Below are 20,407 nucleotides of genomic sequence, written 5' to 3'. Positions count from 1 at the left end.
AAAATCTTCCCAGATAGGTTTACTACTTCAAACACAAATTTGCAGGACTGTGCTTTTCCACTGTTCCCCTGTTCACTAGTTGGTTGTGGTCTCTTGTAGGGTGACAGCTGGGTTACAAGGCTGAGATATGAAGCTGTCCAGGCACATGCACCAGTGCCTGGACCAACAGCAGTGTCAAACCCCAGGCTGCCATCACCAGTGTAGCTAATACGAAAAAATGTGTTAGAATATCAAAAATAATTTTGTTCCTATAAAGAAGCTATGAATTGCCACAGAACTACTACATGAGGCTGATTTTGTCATGATCGTGGGAGATTATTAAGAAAAGAGAAGGAATTTAAGGATGAACCATTACCCAAACTTCTGACACAGTCTGAATGCGGTCAAAGTAGTGTAGAGCAACTCAGTAGGGGAGAAGCTGCGATGGAGCAGAGGGAAGACAAACGGGCAGCAGCTGCCTTCGCTCCACGGCAGCGGAGCGGCGGGCGGTGCGCGGGGGCGCTGCTGCCGGGGGGGCGGGCAGGGCCGGTGATAAACGGGGCGCGATCGCCCCGACGGCGCCGCTCCCGCCCAGAGCTGCCGAGGTCGCGGCCGGGAGCGGGCGCATCGTCCCGGGAAGGCACGGCGGGGTGGAGCCGGGCTCCGCGCGGGCTCCCCAGCCTGTCTCGTTCGGGGAGGGAGGTGCCCGCCTAAGCCGAGCCCCGCTCCGTGTCGGCCGCCTTCAGCTCGCCTCGTCCCGGGCACGGAGAGAAGCGCGGGCAGAAGGGCGGCAGGAGGAGGGACAGAGCCGCCTCGCCGGGGGTTTGCCCAGCTGCTCGCGATGGGACGCGGCCCCGCCTGAGCACCTGCCGGCAGCGCCTCGCCCCCCTCGTCCTTCGACGCCGCCATGGAGAGCCCCGCGGGCGGCAGCGCGGCCGCGGAGCCGGCGCCCCCGGGCGCGGAGCCGGAGCTGGCGGCCGGGGGCCCGGCGGAGGCGGAGGCGGCGGAGACGGGCTCGGCAGCCCCGGGCCCGGCAGCCCCGCGGCCGCGCTGCCTGCGGGCCGTGTACGTGCTGAACGACCCGCCCAAGGCGGGCGCCGGGGCGCGCAGCCCCGAGGCCGGGGCGCGGCAGTGCCTGCTGCGGGCCTGCGAGGCCGAGGGAGCCCAGCTCAGCACCGTCAACTTCGGCGAGCTGGACTTCGGCGAGACGGCGGTGCTGGACGCCTTCTACGACGCGGGTGAGCGGGCCGGGCTGAGGCGGGACGCGGGGCGGGGGCTGCGGCTCGAGCCGGCCCCGCGCCGCCTTCCCGGGTCGTGCAGGGACGGGAGCGCTCCGTGCCCGCGGTGCCGGGGGGCAGCGGGGTTCTTGGCAGGGGGTGTTGGGACGGGGAGATGGGTGCGAAGGGACCCTCGTGTAACGCGTCCAGCGCAGGGAGCAGGAGAAGGTGAGGGAAAAAGTTGAGACTCTCAGAGCAGCTCATTGAGCCGCCACGGTGCGCTGCCCCAGCAGGACTGTGATCCTGCAGTACCAACCGAGGCTCAAGGTGTAGCTGAGCCCCTCCTGGCATGGTTTGCTAAGAACCCTCTGTCTTCCAGCATGATGGGGAGCATAGAGTGAGACACAGCAGGAAGACACGCCAGCCTCTGATCTGGCCAGAGGCTTCGTGTTCACCACTCTTACTCCAAACTGAACAGTAAAATTTGCTTATATGAGAACAATGTGATCCTTTATTGTTCTGAACAAAGGCCCTGAGGAAGACTTGTGGGTATTGCTCACCCTGTTCAGGTGGTGACAGGTGTCTAATGAGTCAAAAGAAAGCTGCCGTCCCTTCTTCACTCAAACCCACCTGGCTGGTCTGGTGCTATGGCAGAGAACTGTGAGCTTTTTGAGCACACATTGGAAGTTTCTGAGCCAGTGAAATTATTATAAAATTATTAATTATTATAAAGTAATCAAGATATATATGGACGTTTTGCTGGCATGCAGACTTCATTTTTTTTTCTCCTGTCGGTATGAGCCAGCATAAGGAATTGCTGGAAATTCAGACTCCAAAGATGGAAAGTGCTTTTTAAGTCCATGTTGATGGTCATCTTTCACAAGAACTTTGTTTTGCTTATAAAATATGTTGAACAATATTTCCTGAAACTTTAGTCTTATTTTCAATTCTCATGTGATTAGGAGTCCATTTCATCCCAATAAGTCACCCAAATATGGAGGAACCTCACATCCTTTTTTTGTCTTTTTTTCCCAGTCAGGGGTTTTTGTTACGTCTCTGCTAGCAAGGTTGACAACTATGTAATATAGTCTTTGTCTTAGTACACAAACACAACCTAGCAATTTATTTTATAGCCCCTTCTGAAAGTAAACATAATAATGTACTCATCAATGCAAAATTATTCCTCCATTTCTACTAATAGTGTTAGACACACACCTGCTGTGTATTGTACTGAGAGTCTGAAACAGCTATTTGGAGGGGGTTCTTAAATTGCTGCATTCTGAGGTGAGTGCCTTTTTTTCTATGAATGTGCCCTAACTCTGCAGACTTTTGATCCAAGTCATCTTGATAATTTTATCACTGATTAATCCTCTTTGTAATAGCAAAGCGCCTTTTTACTGAGTACGCTTTCAACACTCTTATGTCCAGGGGTTTTTTTCACTTAGAAACTAGTTGAACAGTTAGTTTTTAACTGGAATTGTTCCAAAGAACACTGTTAAAATAGATTTTTTGTGGATTTCTTTCCAGTAGCAACAATTTGAGGTGAGCCACAGGGACAACTTCTTAGTTTGTGTAATGTATGCCTGGGATTTCTGGCATCTGTTCAGTTCTTAAGAAGAAACCATTAAGAATAAGTTTTAATGTGAACACTCCTATGGCTTATGATGAACTTTGTGTTAGGAAGTTCCCGTGTGTTTACTTTAGAAAGAAAAAAGTCTGAAGAAGTTTTATTGCTGCCTGGGTAAGATATTAAGCAGGTGTTTCCCATACTGAAGGTATCTCTTGCAGTGTATATTTACTTTCTGTAGCTGAGGGGCAGAACCTTAAAAATCAATTGCTCTTGCTTTGTAAGAAGTGCTGGGGTCTCTAAGAGATGCTTGCCTGTTTCTATCTTTTGGTTTGCTAGTGGAACCTTAACTATCTACTAATGCTTGATGACTGAGCAGCAAAGACCAAAAGAGCATCTAATTGTGAGTAGTATGGATGGCTCTTTGTTAAAAATGTTATCCATTAGCTCTTTTCCCTGACTGTGTCTGAAATTGTAGCTGTTACTCAGCCATTAGACAATCCCCTCCAAAGGAAGTTTATTTACCTTACCTAGTATGAATCCATAAGTACCTTTTGTGACAAAATCAGCAAACTTTAAGGACAGAGTGCAATGAAAAACATCAACAGAAACCTCTTTCCTGTCTGCAGGCAGATTTTCTGGTAGATGGATTTTCAGCAGAATGCTGAGAAAAGTGCTGCAAACTCACTTAAATCCCATAGTCAGAGTGTATGTGTATTTTTCGTTGAGTGTAGTTATTATTGATTTCCCATCATTTGAAATATTATTGTGAATGGAAGCATGACTTATGCTTTTAGTTAGCTACTGCAGACCTGCAGGTAATGCAGGATGACCCTGGTCTTAAGAAATCACTCAGCTTTCTAAGGTTTTGCTTTGCATAAGGAGAACTACAGCACTTGTGAGAACAAACTTACAAGTTGTGAAATAAGACCTTGGTAAAAGAAAAATAAGATTTTTTTGCTCCATGTGTGCTAGAAACAAGCTGTCAGCAAAGTAATTAACGTTTTTCAAAAACGGACAATGATATCTACCTAATAGAGAAGCAACAAGGATGTTTGCATACATTGACTGTTTCTCTGGGAAGAAAGGTAATATTTTTAGACTAAAACTGGGCACAGGGCAGTAGTGTGAAGCTTTTTTGCAGAAAATAAAAGCAGTTTTCGTGAGAAACAGTAAGCCTGGAAGCTAACTGAGAATTTTTAGAATTCTTCAGAATTACCCCATGAAGAAAATTGAGCTATAGGCACTGTAGTGCCTATAGTAAAAAATCAAACTATAGGCATTCATAAACAGCTTGAGAAACATAGTGAAAAGGTGAGTGTGACTTGGCTATAGTGGTGTTACAGGTAGAATGATTCACAGCTGCAAGGAAACTTTCTGTTCTGAATGTACTAAGAAAGTAAACATGATGTCAGAGTCAAATGTCTGACCTGTACCTCTGGAAGGATGGTGTTAGAAAAAATGTAGTTGTTCCTTGTCTGCTTAAAACTTTATCAAATCTTAGTGCCCGAGGTGCCAGGCAATAGGGTTTGGCTACAGTGGTGAGTGAAGGAGTGTACAAAATACAGTTATACAGGTTTTGGTTCCCATTTTGGTTTATGAAATCCTCTCTCTGTTGCTGATCATACTTTTTCCTCATGAGGGATGTGCTGCAATCTGTTTTGAGGCTTGGAATATTTTTTTGACCATTTGACCAAAGTATTTAGAAATTACACAGTCAGCGTGATGAAAATCAGCTGAAAGGAAGACAAATTAGAGAGAGAGTGGTGTACTGAGAAATAGAGCTAAATGCTGACCTGAGATAAATGAGTATTCCTCTGACAATCCAGGAAACTGTCAGATAATTTTTGAGTATAAGGGAATATTTTGAAGTCTGTTTCTGCTGTTTTGCTATATATGAACTTCTCTAATCAATATTCTGTGTGATAAGACAGCCCCAAAAAGCATAGCTTGGTACCTGTGTCTGCAGACTTATCTTCATCCAGAGGCACGGCTTGAGGGTGAGCCCAGAGACTGAAACATGGGTTCTCCTTACTTCTGTACCATAGCTGAACCACTCTTAAACCTTATTTCTTGTCCCTGAAACTCTTTTTCTTCATGTTATGCTATGAAAGGAGAAGGAGGAAATACATTTGCTGGATCCTAGTTTTCAGACTGTGACACCTGCTGCAGGAATCATTGTTGCCTGTCCCCCAGCTGCCTGCCCTGAAACCCTGTGCCCTCAGAAGCCACTTCAGAACTGGCAGGGATGCTTCAGCTTTTTCAGCCTGGAGGCTGAGTGTATCAGGTGCAGTAAACACTTGTCACTGGTGTAGGATAATATACAGCGTGGTAACCATGTAGCTTAGCCAGAGGCACAGCTTCCCTTGCTGACTCTGCTGCAGGGAATGCAGTCTCTGACAGGAATGACATTTGAGGGCAATAACTTCTTAAACAAACTTCATCGTACCTTCCTGCTGCGGTTTATCTTTGCCCCTGGGTGTGACAGTGAGCAGTAGTGGAGTTAAGGGTTAGTGCTCTGATGCTTACTTCAGCAGGCAGGGTTTGCTGTTTTTCTGAGGAATACTTAAAATCTTTTGTTTCCTTTCTTTTCCCATGCGGGTCGATGGCTAGGGCTGTATTTGCTTTAAAATCTTAAGATGTGTATATATATATATATATATATATACACACCACAGAATACAAAAGTACAAAGAGAAGTAAACCAACCATGTTCAGAACAGAAAGGTGGTGCATGAGAGCCTGAGCTGGGTGTTATACTGCTTTAGTAAAAGTGCAGAGCTGTTGGGACCTGATCTCTGTGTGGTGCTGCACATCTAGAGCAACTTCAGGTGCCTCCAGCAAAGCTCTGCATTGTGCCATCAAACCAAATATTCTGATAACAAAACCCTTTAATATACCAGTATTGTAGTCCTTTCATATCCAAGTGTGTGAGGATGACAGTAACAAGCTTGTTACAATCCATCCAGTCTATATGGTACTGTCATAAAACAGTTTAGGTTGGCAGGGACCTTAAAGGTCATCCAGTTTCAAACCCTCTGACATGGGCAGGGACACGTCCCACTAAACCAGGGTGCTCAAAGCCCTGTCCAGACTGGCTTTGAACACTTCCACGGATGAGGTATCCGTAACTTCTCTGAGTAACCTGTTTCATTGTCTTACTATACTCAGTAATCTAAATCAGCCCTTTTTCATCTTAAAGGCAATCCCCGTTGCCCTATAGCTACAAGCCTTTGTGAAAGATCCCACTCCAGCTTTCTTGTTAGCCCCCTTTAGGTACTGCAAGGTGCTATAAGGTCTCACCAGAGCCTTTTCTTCTCCAGGCTAAACAGCCCCAACCCTCTCAGCTCATCTTCCTGGGAGAGGTGTTCCAGCCCTCCAATCATCTTCATAGTCCTCCTCTTGGATGTCTCAAACAGAACCCCACCCTTCTTGTGCTGGAAACCCCAGAGCTGGGTGCAGCACTCCAGCACTCCCTTGACCTGCCAGCCATGCTGCCTCTGAGGAAGTACAGGACACAGTTGGATTGATGATCTCAGGGGTCTTTTCCTACCTAATTAGTCAATTCTGATTGATTGATTGATTCTGTGATTCATATACTTTCATCTTCCTGAGATGGTTTCAAACGTCATGTTCTGCAGTGGGCAGTTCTTCATTCTCCCAGTCCCTGTCTTTGCCTTCTGTGACACTGGTGGTGTGGCTGGAGCACCTGCTGGTGAAGACCAAGTAAAAAAAAGTTACTGAATACCTCAGTGATTCCCGAGTCTTGGGAACCAGGTGTCCTCTTTCGTTCTGGAGAGAGTCCATGTTTTCCTGTGTCTTCCTTTTATCACCAGCATACCTATAGAAGCTTTTCTTGTTGCCTTTGATGTCCCTAGCCAGACTTAATTCTGTCAGGGCTTTAGCTTTCCTAACCTGATCCCTGACTCCTTGGAGAATTTCGCTGTATTCCTCCCAGGCTACCTGTCCTTGCTTCACACTCCTTAGGCTTTGTTTTTGTGTTATGATACATCTCAGGTGCCATGACATATGATGCATTCAGGAGGTGTATTTTGCTTTTATATTAGCTGGGGTCAATTTCCAACATTTCTTTCAGAAATGCTTATTTGTATTCAGAGATTGGCATGTTTAACAGTGGAGACTATTATTTTCATAATCAGAATCACAGAAAGGTTAGGGCTGGAGGGACCTCAAAGATTATCTTGTTCCACCCTGCCCTGCCCCATGCAGGGATGCCATTTGCAGGATCAGGTTGCTCAAGGCTCTGTCCAGTTTGGCTCTGAACACTTTAGGGGTGGAGTGTCCAGAACTTCTCTGGACAAGCTCTTCCAGTACCTCACCATCCCCCAAGAAAAGAATTTCTCTGTAACCTCTAACTTAAACCTGCCCTTTTTCAGTTTAAAAAACATTGCCCCTTGTCCTGTCCATAGCAGTCAATCCCAAGTCTGTCAGCTGTGAAAGATGGCTTTGAGTCAACCCTTTTGCTTTTCCTGTGTATAACCTGAAATTCATCTTGCATATGTTCTGTGAAGTAGCTCCTTTAATGTCAGCTGAACAGGCTTAGAAACCTGCAAATAAATAACCATAAGTAGGTGTCATGGGTTGGCACTGGCCAGATGTTAATGCACCCATGAATATATGTTTTCTCTCTAACAACTCCTGTGGGATGTGATCAGGAACAGAGCAGAGCAGGCTTAAATCTTGAAAACAAAAAAAAAACTACCAAAACTTTATTAATTACATAAGAACAGGGACAGAAATACTCTTAAACACACACAGAGACAGAAATAAAAACTTCTTAGAACATTTCTTCTCCCAGTTTCTACCTCCCAACCCATCACTTTCACAGACCAACCTTTGGGTTTTAGATCAAACAATCACCACTCAAAAAACTAATCTTCAATTCAGCAAGGGAGAGAGGAGTCTCTCTGGCACCACAGACTGTTCTCCAGAACACACAGGTCTACTCCTTATGTGTTCCCATGTCATCCGTGGCACCGCCTAGAGAGGTCTGCCAGGGTGACTCTCTCTTTTTCCTATGTCCAGCGCTCTCACCGCTGTCTCATAGGCCAAAACTACATACAGGGCTCTTTTAAGGATACTTGCATGCCGAGCTCTCCCCTTTTTACCCAGGGGCCGGGGTTCCAGGAGCAGGTCTGCCCTGAGGGCAGAGGGTGCCACCTCACCCTCCCCCTCTTTTCTCTGCTCGCTCCACTCTTCACTGTGCCAGTCACTGTAGCAAAAGCAGGGGCAGCTGTATCCACCCAAAAATGCAGTTTATGTTCAAAAGAGACTCAAGTTCAGTCCATGGCTGACATTATGCAAGAGAAGTCCGGCTCAAAAGGCTACTCCTCTCATTCTTCCATCGGGTTCCTTCCAATCATGCTTTATCATCTCGGTCCCAGGCCGCTTCCCTCTCTCCGAAAACCACCAGTCATGAGAATCAATGTCTAAGAAAAGTTTCTTTCTGCCAAGCAAGGGTTAACAGTTTTTTCTCGGCAGGGTGCAGGCTCAGGCACTCCCAGGTTCCACAAACCCCCACGTGGCTGGGCACCTTCTCCCGGAGTTTGGGGGGGGGGGAAGGGGGTGAGCACACACAGAAGGCACTTCCACAGTTTTCCACCCCTCCATCCTGGACAGGGCAGCTCAGTTCCAGTCCTGTCCATTCTCTTCTCCCCCCAGAGCCCCAGCTTACTTTAGTTCCACCGCGTGGTTGTCCTGAGCCTGGCCACGGGGCTTCCCCCTCCCCCACTCAGCCCAGAGCTGAGCAGGGGAGAGGAGATGTTTCCACTGCTGAAACCGGAACCCAAAGGACGCCGAACCCCCTAGACTCCTGCTTTTAACTCTTTGTGTCCTCAGAGGCGTGTCCAAACCTCCGAGTGACCAATCCAGGTGCTAGCAGAAAAGCTGATCACTGATTGGACTGCCTACATCCCCCTGGGAAAAAATTCACCTCCCCCCCAACCACGACAGTAGGTTAGGTGAAATTAGTTAACTTTTCTGTGGCATATTGCCATTGGCCACATGCAAAAAGAAGAAATGGAGAATCTCTCTCTGATGGAGAGACATTCTGTTTTATTACTTTTCCTTTCGGAACATCTCTTTTTAGCAGTGATGGGTTATATGGAAAGATGTACCAACAATCCAAATCCAGTATGAGTTCCACCTTTTAATGAAGTTATTTGCATTTCTAAAAATCTGATGCTAGCCTGCAAATTTGGAATTTATCTATTGTTCCAAGGTGAGATTATGCATAGATGCAGGTACTGACTATGTGAAGTGACTCATTTCTGTGCCATGACTTTTGGAAAAACTAAAAAGAATGCAGTTCTTTTTTTGCAGGTTTCCTCTGTATGAAACTTCCTTGCACGAGAAAGCCCCAACAAAACCATGTAACAACCCAGCTGTCCTGGTTTAGGGCAAATTTGAGAGGAAGCTTCCAAAGGGATCCCTCTAGAAAGCAAATTCAAGCGCCTCCCCAGAAACTGGTTCGGGAGAAGATTTCCTTGGAGAAAAGTGGAAAAAACCTGTTGATTTAAATGAGCATTCACAAGCATAAAAAATGAATAATATTAAACAATAAGACCTTTCACTGTTCTGAAGAGATGGCAAATTCAGCAGGTCTTTTCCGTGGGGTGCAGCTTGGCTTGCTCAGTCTCTCCTCAGCCCTTCCTGCACTGGAAAATGCCACGTCCCAGGCTCTGGTGGTTCACAGGTGTGAGCTCCCTGTGCTCTTCTGGGCTTTCAGTCCAGAGCAGGGCTGAACAGCTCCAAGAGGAAAAGACACATTCCAGGGAACTTCTCTGCCTCAGCCAGCTAAAAAAAACTAACTAAAAAGCAAAGGAGAGCTCTCTCCCCATCTGTGCTGCAGACAACACAGTCCTTGAGAGAGAATGCAGGGGAGCAAGTGCAAGGTCTGCAAACAAACTACGCTCTGCTTCTCCCCTCTTCACTCTCAGAACCAGTTTGAAAAGTGCAGAATTAATATCCAGCATAAACAGAACACACAACATACAAGCATCATAAAGTCACCCTAGGACACCAGCCTACAGCTGTCCATTTTCTCTTCTCATCTTTCTTTCCTCCTGGGCTTAAATACTAAATTTGAGAAGGCTTCTCAGAATTTTACTGTGAACTCTGTGTGCCTGGGTTTTGTAGCCAGAAGCATGTCAGACAATTTCTAGGTGTTGAATCAGCTAACAAGGAATCATCTCTCTGAATATTGTATAAATGATGTGTTTCTGTTTTAACTTACTCTGCAAGTAATATTTTTCACTGTGTGATTGTAAGTCTTACTGAGTCTCAATAAATAGACTTAGAAGCTTTTACACCCATTACAACCATTACAGATTACTTCAAAAATTTGAACATGTAAGATTATTCTGAAGAGAGGAACAACTGCATCTATTGAACTGCCTTAGTTCTGAAGACCAATTATTGTCACATGGCCCTTGAAAACACTGCAGTTAAAGTGGGTTTTCATTGTTTGTTTTTAATATTGTTTAATTTATTTTTTAAATTAAAACTTGCAGCATTTTCTGGAATTCTTCATATCAGTGAATGTTGTTCTGATATAGTTTTTTTTTTTTCTCTGATAGGAGGAAATAACTGTGCTGGCTATGCACACCAGTCCGCAAATTCTAAAGGCCACTTGTTTTTAAAGAATTATATGCAAACATGTTTTTCGTATTGTTCCTAAGTTGCTCTGAAGGAATCTACTGTGCCATTTGACTGTGAGATGCTGGCAAGCAAATCTCTGGTTCTGTCTTTTTGCATTTCAGGTTGGCTTTCAGTGACTCCCAGCCACCCATCTCCTTTGCTGTAATTGCATGCTTGCTCAGTCTTGGTGTGCTGTGGATAGCATATTGTTCATAGGTTGTTTCTCTTAGACCTGAAGTCACAAAATTAGGTTAAAGAAAAATAAAGGAAGTGTTTGCATATGTGGGTTAATTACATTGCTTTAATTTCCATCCTCCCATAAAGTAGACAAATTATGGTGGATGTGTGGTAGCTCATATAATGTTCCGCAGTCATGCTCTTTTATCAGTGTAATCACACATAGCCTTTTAATTGTTAAATTACACTTGCACATACTAGTTAAAAAGTAACTAATGTTCCTGGTTTGCCTTGAGGTAAAGCTCTTCTGACTTGTAAGGACTTGTGCAAAACCTAGTCGAGAACTCAAGGTGTTTTGGTTTCCTCAAGGTGGACTTGTGTCAGAGTAGTCAAGAGAAGGCTCTTGGCCAGGAACAAGAAGTAGGATACAGTGATTATGTGCATGATTATTTGATTTATTGCTAATTTGATGTCTAAATACTGCTGTAATGCAATATGTAAATAACTATCATCTATTAAAACAGATTGTAGTGCAATAGGATCATGGTCTCTCCAGTTATGAGCTTCAGTGAGACTGTCTTGTTTTCTAAACTCAGAAAAGTTTAGGTGTGGCTAGGTCCAGTTAGTCTCAGATTTGGTCAACAGTTTATGTCTAAAGGCTTATAATCTAAGCAGGTTTGGCTAGAAAAGTAGAGGGTTAACAGTCTTGTTAACCCTTGTTTAGCCTTGGAGAGTTCACCATTCCAAAGCAACAACACACCTGTGTGGCTGCTTTTGGATTTTATCTCCACGTGTGACTAGATCTTAGTGTGTTTTGCTCACTGTCAAAAAGTCAGTGTTTCCCATCTTTAGACTGCAGGCATCCATGCTGGGTGGGGGCTCCTGGAAGCTGCTTGCAACACCAGCTGGCCCAGTCTCTGCCAGTATTTTATACCCTTATGCAGGCCAGCATGTGCCAAAGTCAGTCCTAAATACCTCGGCTCCCCCATCTCTGAAGTGCATTAATTCTGCATTCAGACACTCCTGCAGTACTCACCTGGTGTTGCAATCCTAGGGACAAGCTCCATTGCCATCGGGGAGTGCAGAAACGGGGAGGCTGTGGGGCTGTGTGTGGACGTCACGTGCAGTGACCCAACTAACTTTTGTCAGCATCACAAGCCTCAAATTCAAGCTCTGACTGCAGACCTGTGTTCTGGAGATACTCAGGGCATGCTGCTACTCCTGTGCATGTGGAGGAGCAGCTGCAAGGGTGTTGTGTGGCAGCTGAGCTGGGTGTAGGGCCTTTCTTAGAAGGGCCTCAATGTGGTTGTGCCACTTGCAGGTGAAATCTGTGAGCACAGTAGGCTCTGGTTGCCAGGGTCCTCAGGAGGGCTGGGAGTTGCTTTAGCCTCAGGCTACCTTTGAGCAGCAGCATGGGTGCCTGAGGCTGAGCCAAGGGAAGGCTTGCAGCTGTTGCTTTATCCTGCGCCCTGGCACAGGCTGCATATAAACAGCGTAGCTCCAGTCTCGGCCGAGGTCAGGGGGATTCAACAGGCAGCCAGTGGGTCAAAGGTGTTCTCACAGTATAATTTCACCCGACCTGTCTCCTTTCAGAAGTGCTGGAAATACCTTCACCTTTCCCTGGGAGGTTGGGCTGGTTATGGAAATGTGCCAGGAGCAAAAGTTGCATCACTGTAGTCTGCAAGGAGGAGACATGAATTCTGGCACAAGTACTGGATTGTCGTGTCATGGGAAACCACTCAAGCATTTTTTTATCCTTCGTAGTACTCAGCCTGATGAGGTCAGTGATTCTGCTGTGTTCAAGGTGGTAGAATTGAAACTTTTCAGATATTCTTTTGTAATGCTTCAGAGCATTTAAAGTTTTGTTTAAGTCAGTAGTTCAACAGCTGTTATGTCTTGGAGTGCAAAGCCCAATGGGATTCACAACTTTCAAACATGTACCCCAGCTTTTATTACATTGAAGGTATATGATCCCAGGCTTGGTTAGCATAATCTTTATTTAACTGCAGTGGGCTGTAAAGACGTGCAGAAATCTGAAATGTAATGAAACAGTAATGACACTGTAAGGACTGCATCCCTGGCCTTCTGGTGATGTGGGATGGTACAGCTAAATCCAGCAGTAACGAAAGTACTCCCGTTTATCACAGCAGAATTTGGGCTGTGTCTATTCTTAGTGTATGCTTTTATGCTTAAATTATGTTTAAAAAGTCTTCAATATCTCTTTAAAGCAAAACACAAGGAGAATGATCTGGAAGTGCTTTTTAAATCCTGTTTCAGTATAATCTTTTTTTTATTTTGTGTCATGTTGTGGAGGGAAACATGTCTGGATTCTTTGCATTTTGTGGGCTTATTTTCTGTTCAGGAAAACAAACAGAACTGTAGCTCAACCATGGGTGGTCAAGGGCCTCTCCACAATTTGAAAAGTGTTTATCACTTGATAAGTGTTTATCAGATGATTTCCAAAGCTTTTGAAGTGTATGTCAAAAATGCACTAGTTCTGGAAAACAAACAAACTTTCATGTAAATCGGCATGATAGTGAACTTTCTCTAAAATTCTTGTTTCCTATTGGTGCTGGCAGTGCTTTCCATGAATAGCGGTACTTTGATGCCTCCAGGCAAGTCAAAACCAGTGGTAGATTCTATGAAACTGATTGTGGGAAAAATAACAGGGAAGTCACTTTTTTCAACTTGCAGTAGTGAATTATTTTGCCCCTTGATTGCTGTGCTTTCTCCCTCCTCCCTTTAAATTTGTTACAACTATTTGGTAGCTAGATCGTGCACAAGAAATCATGCTGAATCAAGTGTCTTTGCCTTAGTCACAGAAAAGCTGCAGGTTTTTCTACTGCAGAAAAATATTTGCCTGTAATAATTTCACTCAGCTGAAGGCTAGACTAACTCTACTGTTGCTGCCTTTCACAGAAGCACAGAAGCTGAATAAAGAAATTTCTTTCTGCTAATTTGTGTGTTGTTAGTTTTGCCTTTGCTTGGAGAGTGACAAGGTGAAACTGGGGTTGGGAACTGGTAAATGAAAACAGTGCAAGGCTGTATTCTGTCTGTGTGTTGTTTTCTAACAGTGCTAGACCAGTAATCTCTGTTGGGCTAATCTTAGTAGATAATAAAAATTTGCAGGAGAAAAGCTAATGTTTACAATGGTGTTACTGTTTGGCACTGGGCTGCCTTACTTAGCAGAGCTTCTGTGTGCACAACCCTGTTTCACACAGTAACTGTCAGCTTTTATCAGCATAAGCTCTGCTTTCTGTGGAACTGAGATACTTGTTTCAGATATTGTCTTTGCCAAGGGATGTTTGGTATGCTTCGGTCTTTTACCCAGTTTGAAAAGAGGACCAAAAAGATGCCTCAAAGCCAGGCACTGTGCTTGTTTTTATTACTGCTGTTTATGGGGCTTAAGATAACTGTCAAGTTGTTGTCAGTTATCAGTTGTTGTCAGTACTTTCTTCAGTTACTGGAGAAAGTATTCAAATCAGAATGAAGTCTGAAAATGGTTGAGATGGATTTATTTTTATGATAATAAAGTTGTGGAACTGATAAACTTAGCTTTTTGCTTATTATAAGAACAAAATTAAGTGAGTCTTCATATTGTTTTGGGAAAACCAGAAACTGCCTTGACTTTCTGGCTTGTGATCAAGTCAAAAAAGGATGCTTGATTATTTTGGGGTTTTTTTTACCCTTTAATGCCACTTTAGATTCCTAGTTTTGCTGTAGTGGCTCTGTGATGGCATAATACAAATTCTGAGAAGAATAACAAGTTAATTTCCATAAGCTTGGGTATTTCGGATAACTTTTAAAGATGAATATTCAGAATTTAGCATCTTAAATCTAAACTTTCTTCCATACTCTCACCATGACAAGGTACAGATTAGCCTGGGGATGTTGATGGATGAGAAGCTTGACATGGCCCAGCATCCCCGAGAGCCAGCTGCACCCTGGGCTGCATCCAAAGCACTGTGGCCAGCAGGGAGAGGGAGGAAATTCTCTCCCTTTGCTATGATGAGACCCCATCTGCAGCTCTGGGGACCCCCACACAGGAGGGATGCGGACCTGTTGAGGCAAGCCCAGAGGAAGCTGTGAAGATAAGAGGGAGGGAACACCTCTCCTATGAAGACAGACTGAGAGGGAGGGTTGGGGCTGTTCAGCTTGGAGAAGAGAAGGTTCTGGGGAGACCTTATAGCACCTTGCAGTACCTAAAGAGGGCTGCAAGAGAGCTGGAGGAGAGACCTTTTACAGAGACTTGTAGATAGGCCAAGAGGGAATGGCTTTAAACTAAAACAGGGCAGGTTTAGATTAGATGTAAGGGAGAAATTCTTTACCGTGAAGGTGGTGAGACACTGGCACAGGCTGCCCAGAGAAGCTGTGGGTTCCCCATCCCCAGAAATGTTCAGGGCCAGCTCGGATGGGGCCTTGAGGAGGCTGAACTAGTGGAAGGTGTCTCTGCCCATGTCAGAGGGGTTGGAACTGGATGATCTTTAAGGTCCCTTCCAACCTAAACCATTCCATGTTTTTGAGGTGACGCATCCTGCTTAAGTGCTGGAGACCATGTTTAGAGGTTTGTTGTAAAATCACAATTTCATGTGATTCATTTTGTCTGAATCACCATTTGGAAGTACTAGTGTTCCTCTGACTCTATAGAGATCTTAGGGGATAGGTTCTCCTTTGATAAACAGTCTGTGTTTGTGCTTAATGTTGTTCTCTGTCTACATGCTGGAAGTGTGCTGTATTTATAGGATGGTTAAAGACTAAGTATATAATGGCTGTGACTCTAGAAAGACCAGCTTCTACTAAAATGCTATGTTTTACTGATGTCTACATAGTGTCTTGAAATAGATTTCTCTCATTTTTTTATTGGAAGCTGCCCATTTTTTAAATTACAGTGTTGAGTGGTACATAAGGATTTTTTCAGTAGCACATGTATTCTTTTATATTGGCACATAAAGCTTGTACTGTTTACAGGAAAGATAAAAATAGCAGAGGTAATCCACATCTGCCCAGCATCCGGAATATTATATCAAGGACTCCGCATCTGTATGTGAGTGCAAGTCTCCTGGCTCACAGATGGTGCCCTGGCTTTATGTACACGTTATCAGCATTTGCACTTCAATAATACTGCTTTTCCTCAATTAACATTTTTTCTGTGCATAGCTTACTGTGCTTTATGTGAGTCCTAAATGACAGTAGGTGAGTCCATCAACATAAAGAGGAAATCTATAATACAGTTATGAGATTGGATGCTTCAGTTTGGCCCGTAAGAAACATTTCCATCATTAGCACTGGGAATTTTTTGATGTTTGTTTTTAAGAAACATACTTGAGAAAAAACAAGAGATTCAGAGTAAGAAACTCTCACTTTTTTACATGCTGTATTTTTAAATAAAGGAATAAAGGTCTTAGTTTAACCCAGACTTAAGAGCTTTAGTTTACTGAAATATTTTTTCTATTTTAGTTCCCTGTATTTTGATTACTTTTCTTCTTATTATATTTCTTTGATAAGAAGATAAAGATCAGCATAATTTTACTTCTCTAATTTTTTATATATGTTGTTAGCCGGTGTGTGACCTGTGGGAGATGTGCAGATTTAGCAAGTTTTTTACGTTCCCCAGCCAATGTATTCAACATCAAATGATGGGTGATTCTCAAATGGTTTAATTTGGCTAAATGTCTAAAAGGTTGAAACTTATCTAACCTCCTTGGCCTAAAAAATTATTTGACTGCAGCTGGGGAGGAAGGGCCAACGTTCCTTGTTGGATTTCATACTCTCTTTAACTTCATTTAGGCCATGTTATCCAGTTATGCAACCTTTTCTTTTCTGTACTTCGTTCCCTTTGATTGCCTTTGATGACCCAGTGTAGGAAGTGCAGAGGTGCAGGAAAAGTTAAATAAAGTTCACCTTTCTCATTCCACACACCCACCCCCTTCCAATTACTGGCAAGATTTAAATTAGCTTCAGGCTTGGGGTGTTTTTTCTGCGTGCTCTCAGCTGGCTGGCTCCACTCTAGTGCACTGCAGTGGAAGTGGTCTTGTGTGACCCTTGGCACACTGCTAGTGCAGCAGGCAAGTGTGAACCACCTGCTTTTAATTTACTCTTCTGTTGCCGTTCTTTTCTGATACTAAATAGAGCAGAAAAATGCCCTATACAATTAGTGCGTTCTTTGGCTCGCAGAAAAAAATGAGGAAACTGTTATCCTTAATGACTGGGCAGAGTGAAAAGTATGTTTGATGTGAGACAGTTACTCATTATATCTGTCTAGCATCTGTATCAAAATTTTTAATATGCTGAGAGTACATAAACTCAGAAGAAGATTATTGAACAGGTGTTCTTCTCAGATCATCTGTGACTGAAACTGTTTTTTCAAGTGTTCTAGATACATAGATTTAAAGCACGAAATGAGCAATTTCTGCAATCTTCATTTGTGTAACAGCTGTGAATTAAAAAAAGGAGACAAATGTGGGTTATTTAAATACTCTTTGAGAAGTTTACAATGCTGCTTCTTTACTATTCATTTGGGTATAAAGGTTAAATGAAAAATGGAAATACCTGTCTTTTTGAGGTATGAATCAGGCATACTGACTGTTTTCTAAATGCTTAGCTATTTTGCAGATGGAAGACTGCAGATGCTGAATCAGAGACTATTCAAGTTCAAACTCTTGCCAGGGTAAAATAGGATGATAGGAAGTGAATTGCTTAGATAAAATCTTAGGAATTTTCTTCTCTCTGAAGGCATTGGGTTTATTACAAAGTACCTTTAAAATGAGGCCTCTATTTTTCAAAGTCACTGTTACTGATTCAGGGGGGTATTTTTTTTTCCTTCTGAAGCTCAGAATCTTAGTAACTGCATGGTCAGCAAGCCCATCTCTGAAATCCCAGTTTGTGTGACTAGGCTAGCATCACACAGCAGCTTGGGGTAGGAAGAAGCAGGTATGGAATTCAGTTTCGCAGGCAAGCATTCAGCTGCTTAAGCCATGATAATGCCCTTTTTATTCCTGCAATGTTGTCAGCCTCTGTCATGGTGTCATTGCTTAACTCAGCAGCCACTGAGGCGGATGGGAGCTGCTCTGTTCCCCACGTACCCCACAGTCCCTGCTCTGCTGTGAGCTGTTCTCTTGGGGTAACCCCAGCAGGCAGCTAAACATCACACACTCACTCGCTCCCTCACCAGCAGCGTTGGAGAGAGAACTGGAAAAGTAAAAGTGAAACAGCTCGTGGGTTGAGGAAAGGACAGTTTAATGTAAGGCAAAAGCTGCTTGTGTTATTTGGCACCAAGGCCAGCTCGGATTGGGTCACTGCTGCACTTGCACTGCTTCTCATAAGGCTTCTCTGCCAGTGGTTCCTGCTATAAGCAGTTTTTACAACATAGAACTCAAATGGTTGTAACCATGTAAAGTTGTATCTGTTAAAATCTGCATCCCTGCTCCCTTTGGACCAGACCATAGGGTTTTAAATGGCAATGAAAAAAATTATCTCAGCCAAAACCAGCACAGTTGTGTTTACAAAAGTTTCTTAGATTGTTAAGATTCTTCAGTGTATTTTAACAATAGTAAGGTAGCCAGTATCACTGCCTAGTTATCTGTCAGTCTGTGATAGAGATTTCACAGTATAGATGAAGGATTGTATATCCTGAAACTATTAGTGATTAATAGTTTTTGCTTTTTACACTGTACATGGTCAAGTGATTGATGTCAACCTGAAATAGCAAATTGCTTTAATTTGTCTTTTTTACCCATTTTACTTCTGATGGGTGCATGCTTACAAGGTTTAAGTAACAGTAATTTTAAATGTAAGTACTTGTTTTGGCACTCATGAAATATAATTCAGAGCGTATGATAATAAGAGGTGTGTACCATCTCAACCTAGAGTCTTTTTTACTATTTACAGAATTGTTTTTTTTACTTACAGATGCAAATGCCCTTTGTTATATGACATGTAAAAAGTGAGCTTTCCTGAAATTAAATTTTTAACCATTATTTCTTTCAATTCTTGTAAGGTTTAACAGTTTCTTAAAGTACTTTTCCAGGATGATAGTGTGAAGCTGGTAGCTGATACCTCTCACAGGACTGATTAGCTAGTGACAGAGCTTCTGTCTGCTGCTGTGCTAGCTCTGAGTTAGCCAGAAATTGCCAAGTTGAATATAGATTGAGCCATAAGGGGAGAAGAGGACAATGAGAGAGAGACTCAGAGACAGTGGGTCATGTGAAAGAGGTAGGAGGTGCAGGCAGCCGTAAGCATTCATCTGCCTGGGCCATGAAACCACTGAAAAGGCTAAGATGCAAGCAATGAGATCTCTCTCAGTTCCTAGCCTGGGAGCTTGAACAATGTAATTTTACAAAGAAATGATATAAATACTGATCTCCTGTGCATGCCACAACTTTTATAATTTATTTACCAGTGTATAGATCTTGGCATGATCTATCTGACGTGATTGTGGTTGGCTGCTAAAGATCTGTGACTGTGGTCCCAGAATGGGTAAATTTTTACAATCCTTCCTCAAGGAAGGGGGGCTGTGTAAAGGGGTCTGTGCTGTCTGAGTTTGCAGGGACCGTGTGTGTGGACCTTACCTTTTTGACTTTGACATCTCACACTACTGTGAGTGAACTCCCTCAGACTTGAGATTGTGTTCCTGTTGGACCTCACAAGCTATAGTATGAAAGGAAAAAAAATAAAATAGAAGGTAAAGTATTTTCCTAGCTTTTATATTAATGACTTTGTCTTGCAGGGAAATGCAATGCTTATGTTTGGCTTGAAGGTATTTTTTCTGAAAATTTAACTCGTGTATAAACTTCATCTATGGGCTGGGAGGTTTATAGTCAATGCTTCAATGTAATTAAACAGTCAGGTTATATAAGTAAGAGAAAAGACCCTGGGCTGAGATAGTACATGGCAGAACACCTCTTAAAGAACAGTCATCCCCACAGTTGTATAATACTGAGTGCCAAAACAAATAACATTGTAAACTGGGACTCACAAATGAACTAACTCCCAGTTTATGGAAAGCTCAAGCAAGAGTTACGTGTTTGAGAGATCCCTGGAAATGTGGGTGAGGGTTTGAATTGTGACAGTCCTTCCTTTCTCACAGGTAGAGAGAATGTGAGTGAAGTACTGATGAGAAAGATCTATAGTCCTCCTCCATTGGCCATTTTGTTGGTTAACTGGTGGGAACATGTCCAGGGAAACATCTGCTGAGATGATATAATTCTTGATTGAAGTGCCTTAAAGGTTAATGAAATTCTTGAAAGCAGAGCTGTGAGGCTCTGTGGAAGGGGTGTTGTGGCACTGAACACCTTCAGTGTGGGTGTCCCCAAAGGTAGTGGAGAGGAACATGCACCTCTGGCTGCAGTTCATCTCCTGAAGGAGGCTTCTAACAGCTCAGAGGAATGGGGCTCTGAAAGTGCTTTTCCTCTTCTGCATTGACAATGCAGGCAGTGACAACAGGCTCATCTGAGACCAAACATCTCCCTTGTGACTCTGACAGCTCACTGCAGATGACTGCTCTGGAATGAGCAGCGTTTCATGAGGCTGAGAGGAGTTACTTCCAGCCTCACCCATCTGGCAAATTTCTGCTTTGGTACTTGAAAGCAGTAAGTCTTCTTAATTTGGCATAAGAGTATGTTTAACAGTGGCCAGAAAAATAAGTTCTCCAATACAGTGTCAAAATGACTTGAATTGGTTTGAATTAGATCTCTTAAATAGAAAAACGAAACAAACAGAACCCAGGAACCTGAAGCAAAGACTGGCAAAGTTGAAAAGGATTGACAGCAAAGCTTTGTCATGGAAAATACTAAGCAATTTCTAAGCCTAG

General features: G+C 43.5%; 1 protein-coding gene across 1 annotated transcript in view; it reads left to right on the top strand.

The window, feature by feature from the left end:
• Window positions 1-751: 751 nt before the first annotated feature.
• MAP3K15 (mitogen-activated protein kinase kinase kinase 15) overlaps window positions 752-20,407 on the top strand; it is an 85,398-nt gene continuing 65,742 nt past the window's right edge. Inside the window, exon 1 of the mRNA XM_063392924.1 lies at window positions 752-1,217. Coding sequence (XP_063248994.1) covers window positions 887-1,217 — 331 coding nt within the window. The 5' untranslated portion in view covers window positions 752-886. The remainder of the gene's footprint in view (window positions 1,218-20,407) is intronic.

This window comes from Prinia subflava, chromosome 3 (genome assembly GCF_021018805.1).
Source record: "Prinia subflava isolate CZ2003 ecotype Zambia chromosome 3, Cam_Psub_1.2, whole genome shotgun sequence".
Taxonomy (NCBI): domain Eukaryota; kingdom Metazoa; phylum Chordata; class Aves; order Passeriformes; family Cisticolidae; genus Prinia; species Prinia subflava.
The sequence above is the reverse complement of the archived record's forward strand: the minus strand, read 5'-3'. Positions and strand labels throughout refer to the sequence as shown.